The 5,000-nt window shown below is 45.7% G+C and overlaps 1 protein-coding gene across 1 annotated transcript in view; it reads left to right on the forward strand.

The window, feature by feature from the left end:
* vps8 (VPS8 subunit of CORVET complex) overlaps positions 1-5,000 on the forward strand; it is a 155,150-nt gene that overhangs the window by 87,454 nt on the left and 62,696 nt on the right. Inside the window, exon 36 of the mRNA XM_063211840.1 lies at positions 3,558-3,647. Within this exon, the coding sequence (XP_063067910.1) occupies positions 3,558-3,647 (90 nt within the window). The remainder of the gene's footprint in view (positions 1-3,557; positions 3,648-5,000) is intronic.

The following is a 5,000-nucleotide window of genomic DNA, read 5'->3' on the forward strand; positions in this document are numbered from 1 at the left end:
GGGAGAGTGATAGATAACTTGGTTGATGGAGGGATTGTGTCCAGTGATAGACAGATATGGTACAGTAAGAGCGATTGATGGGTAGAGAGATAGAAGCATTGATGGAGATAGGGAGATGGAGCGAGGGAGAGTGTTGACTCCTTCCCTGCCCATTCTCAGAGTCTCATCTCAGCAGTGCTATTATACAGGGCTGTGTTTTGGCTGGACAGGAACGGGAGAGAAGAGGAAAGGGAAAGAGAGAGGATAGAAGAGAAGGTGAGAGGAGAGGAGAGGTGATAGAGGCAGGGAAGAGTTGAGAAGAGGAAAAGCAAGAAAGAGAGAAGGATGAAGGGAGGTGAGGGCAAAGGGGAGGATAGGAAAGAAAGAGAAGGAGGAAGATGAGACGGCAGAGGAGAAGAGAGAGAGGGAGATGTAAGAAGAGAGGAGAAGAGAGACGGAGAGGGAGGGAGGAAGAGGAGACGAAAGGATCGATAGAGTTTTACAGACAGTGGCAGCTAATAAATATTTTATCAGCGTAGCAATCAGTGTGAAGACACCTCCGCCTCCCACACACACACACACACACACACACACCCCTTCAGATCCATACTCTCTGCTCTCCCATACACAGACACATCGACACTTCCTCAAGTGTGTGGACACACACACACACAACTAGACACAAAGTGCAAACACTCACGTACACATAGCCTATCAGTATACCATTTCCCTCGCTCTCTCTCACACACACACATTTTTTCTCTCTCATGCCCACACAGTCACTTCATTCCATCTCTTCATCCCCGTATGCATAGTGTTGAAGAGATGCTAATTGGACTGCTCTCCACAGTACCTAGCGTTGTAGTTAGCAGTCTCAGCTGCAATCAACTGCACCTGCACCATATACTGTAGTGTAGACCAGTGGTTCTTAACCTGGGGTGCGGGCACCCCCTGGGGTTGCGCCAGAGATTCCAGGGGGTGCGCAGAATTTTGTTTGTGTTAATGTTTTGACCAAAATTCTGCTTGGGAACATTATAATTTGGCCATATCAAAACCAAATTAAAACATGTTTTGGTCCCCATTTAAAGTCATTGAGGTTTAGATTAATGTCAAGGAAGAATCATTGTAATTAATAACTTTTTTGTGCCTATGCACATTTAGAAGTTTGGGTTGGGGGTGCGCGGCTAGTCTTGGGCACCGGTAAGGGGGTGCGTTAAGAAAAAAAGGTTAAGAACCACTGTAGTGTAGATAATGCAGTGTGCTAATCAGAAGCTAGCAAAATGCTAGCTCTATGGTAGGGAATGAGTGTACTAATCGTGCAATAGGGGCATGTAACTATGTTATGGTGGAGAATGATTTTGTTTACCACACTCTTGTGGTACATTATGGAAGGGAATGAGAGAGCAGGACATGACCTCTATTGTAGGGAATGACCATGCTTATCACACACTAGTGACGTGTTAAGTTATAACCTGCCATGGGTAGGAAATGAGTGTGTTTATCACACGCAAGGGGCATGCTTGCGAGCGAGCACTATGTTGAGGAAGCAGAGGGTTAAGTAGGTGCTAGGCTAGCAGCATGTTAGCTCTGTGTAGAGCAGTGGTTCCCAAACTGTGTGTCGGGACCCTTAGGTAGGGTGCGGGAGGTAGCTTACTGCAGGCAGGTTGCGGAGAGGAGGGACTGTTTGCATAATAACGTACTGTATAATTATTCAGTAACCGTATTCCCCTGCATGGATAATACATGTATTCCCTTATACTGTGAATTTCAAATTCAAAAGAAAAATGTTTAGCATTTGGAATATGGGGGTGGGGGGTCTTGAATGAAAACATGGTCCAAAAGGGAATCCCAGCTAAAAAAAAAGTTTGAGAAGCACTGATGTAAGCAATGAGTGTGCTAGCCCCATGCTAACGGCATGTGAGCTCTGTGGTAGTGAATGAGTGTGTTTCTCACTTGCTAGCAGCAAGGTAGGGAATGAGAGTGTTAATCAGGTGCTAGAAGCATGTGAGCGCTATATAGGGAGTGAGTGCGCTAATCGCACAGTAACGGCATATGAGCTCTGTGGTACTGAATGAGTGTTTATCACACGCTAACAGCATGCAAGTGCTATGCTGGGGAATGAGAGTGGAGGCTAATAGGTAGATGCCATAGGATGCATTTATAACTGCTGGAATAACTGTGCGTACCCAACTGTGCATGTTGGCACATGTGATTATTCAGACTTTTAGCACACCCACACACAAACTCACACATATATATTTAGATGCAGTACACACACTTGAAAGAGTTTGTCTATTGTACTTGCTGGTGAAATAGTGGTGTGACATTGTTCAAACTTATATCATCGGCACACAGGCGCATGCAAAAAGATGCACACACACACACACACACACACACACACACACACACACACACACACACACACACACACACACACACACACACACACACACACACACAGGGAGGGTGTTCTTCTAGTTGAGGCAGACTGGCCCTCCTCCGTGCCACAGTGTTGGGTTTCATCATATGCTTCTGTGTGCTCTGAGTTAGCCTCTCACTTACTGTTATTGAGAGCCACACACACACACATACAAACACACAGTCATGCATGCTGTTCAGTAGCCTACAGATAGGCAAGCACACACGCATGTGTGCACTCACACACACACACACACGCGCACAGACACACACATCCTACTAAAAAAAAAAAAAACATCACTCAAACACCTTCCATACACACACCAGATGGCAGATGACTGCAGAACAGCTGTGACATTGACACGACATGAACACACCCAGAGTAGGCACAGATCTGGAGTCAGCTATTTTCTCAGTATCACTCTCTCTCACACTGCATGACAGCACTTTGGTAGACTAGGACAGAAAGATGTGTGGACGTGTGGTTGATGGTACAGTCATGCTCTCTCTTTCTCTTTCTCTCTCTCTCTCTCTCTCTCTCTCTCTCTCTCTCTCTCTCTCTCTCTCTCTCTCTCTCTCTCTCTCTCTCTCTCTCTCTCTCTCTCTCTCTCTCTCTCTCTCTCTCTCACGCTCTCGTACCCAAATATTAGTAAGGATTATATGGTAATTGATGATCCTGATTACCTTTTGGTAATCGGGGTAAAAGGATAATGTTGTGTGGCGTAGTGCTTATTATGAGCATGAGAGTTTGGAGTAGCTCTTCAATTCTCAGAGGACCACAAGTTGCAGGGTCGGGTTTGGGGCAATTTAGATCATAGGGTTGCAGGTTTGAATCCCACCCTTCCACTTCATATCTCACTTCTGAGGTGCTTGAGCAAGGCACCTAACCCCACACTGCCTGCACTTAAATAACTGATAAAAGATAATAAAAGCGTCAGCGAAGTGTAATGTAATGTAGTATAATGTAATGTGTAATGTAGTGTGTAATGTACTGTCTGGGATTTTCTCTGTAATGCCAAGTGATATGGTTTTAAATGAAATCGTCTTGACAATCCTTTTATAAAGTCTCGAAGCTCTCCCTGTTTCTTCCAATTTCTCTCTGCATTGCAAGTTATTTATTTACTTCCTGTTTCCTGTGTCTGTCTTTTTCGTCCAATCAGATCACAGAACAGCACCAGCTGCATGAGGCGACGGCCTTCCTTCTGGAGAAGAAGGGAGACGTACAGGGGGCATTTCAGGTGTTGCTTAAGGTAAGAGAACTATACACACAAGCAAGCACACACACACACACACACACACATACACACACATACACAAACACATACACATACACACACACCTGCGATGTTGTCGTGTTCATCCAACAGTCACATGATGGTTTCAGAACACAGAGGACTTGCTTGGGTTCGATGCTGACCTCAGGTCATTTCCCAATCCTTCCCCTGTTGGCATATGATAAAGTTGTAAAAAACTAAAAATATTTCCAAAAATCTATTTCTTCAAGGTCCAAGCGGAAGAATCCGATAAAGCCTGGGTAGTAGTAAGGTCAGACACAAGAGATATGAAACGGTTTCCAGAGAGGAAATGAAACAGAGAGATGAACAGAATATTTGTTTGCACTTCTCCTAAGCTCGAACACTTGTGTTTTTTATTGCTGAATGACGAAGCCATTTTTCATGCTATGCCAAATTTCCTCAAGCAAGAACAGATATAAATAATGAAAGAAGAAATTGCGATGAGTGACTAACTTAAAGCCAGGCTGACAACTCTCTCTCTCCTTCGCTACAAAGATGTCTTACATCTCTCTTTTCCCTTCCCAAACTTTTGTGTCCACGGTGGAGATTTGTTATGCTCGTAGTCAGTGATTTCTGGGGAGGTTTTCAGATGACCCAAACATGCAGCTCACCAGGGGAGCTAAGAGCTGCTTGCAAAGTCCAAGAGCATGTAGCAGCCAGACACTATTTTATATACGCACGCACACACACATACACACGCACACATACTGTACACGCACACATGCGCGCACACACACACACACACACACACACACATACACACACACACACTACCTACACACGCACAGACACACACACACCACACACACGCACACACACACACACACACACTACCTACACACACACACACACACACACACACACACACACCACACACTACCTACACACACACACACACACACACACACACACACACACACACACACACACACACACACACACACACACACCACACACTACCTACATGCACATCGTAGAGAGTTTCAGCTACTCTTGCAGTCCTCAGGAGCATGTAGCTGTCAGCCACTACTTGCGTGCGTGCACGCACGCACGCACGCACGCACGCACGCACGCACACACACACACACACACACACACACACACACACACACACACACACACACACACATATATATCGTGGAGAGTTTCAGCTACTCTGGCAGCCCTCAGGTGTTTTCTGGGGAGGTAACGTTTGATGATGATGATAGAGTAAGTGCAACCTGTGTGTGTGTGTGTGTGTGTGTGCGCGTGTGCGTGTGTGTGTGTGCGCGTGCGCGCTTGTGTGTGCGTGCGCGTGTGTGTGTGTGC

This window comes from Engraulis encrasicolus, chromosome 12, assembly GCF_034702125.1.
Source record: "Engraulis encrasicolus isolate BLACKSEA-1 chromosome 12, IST_EnEncr_1.0, whole genome shotgun sequence".
NCBI classification, from domain to species: Eukaryota; Metazoa; Chordata; class Actinopteri; order Clupeiformes; family Engraulidae; genus Engraulis; species Engraulis encrasicolus.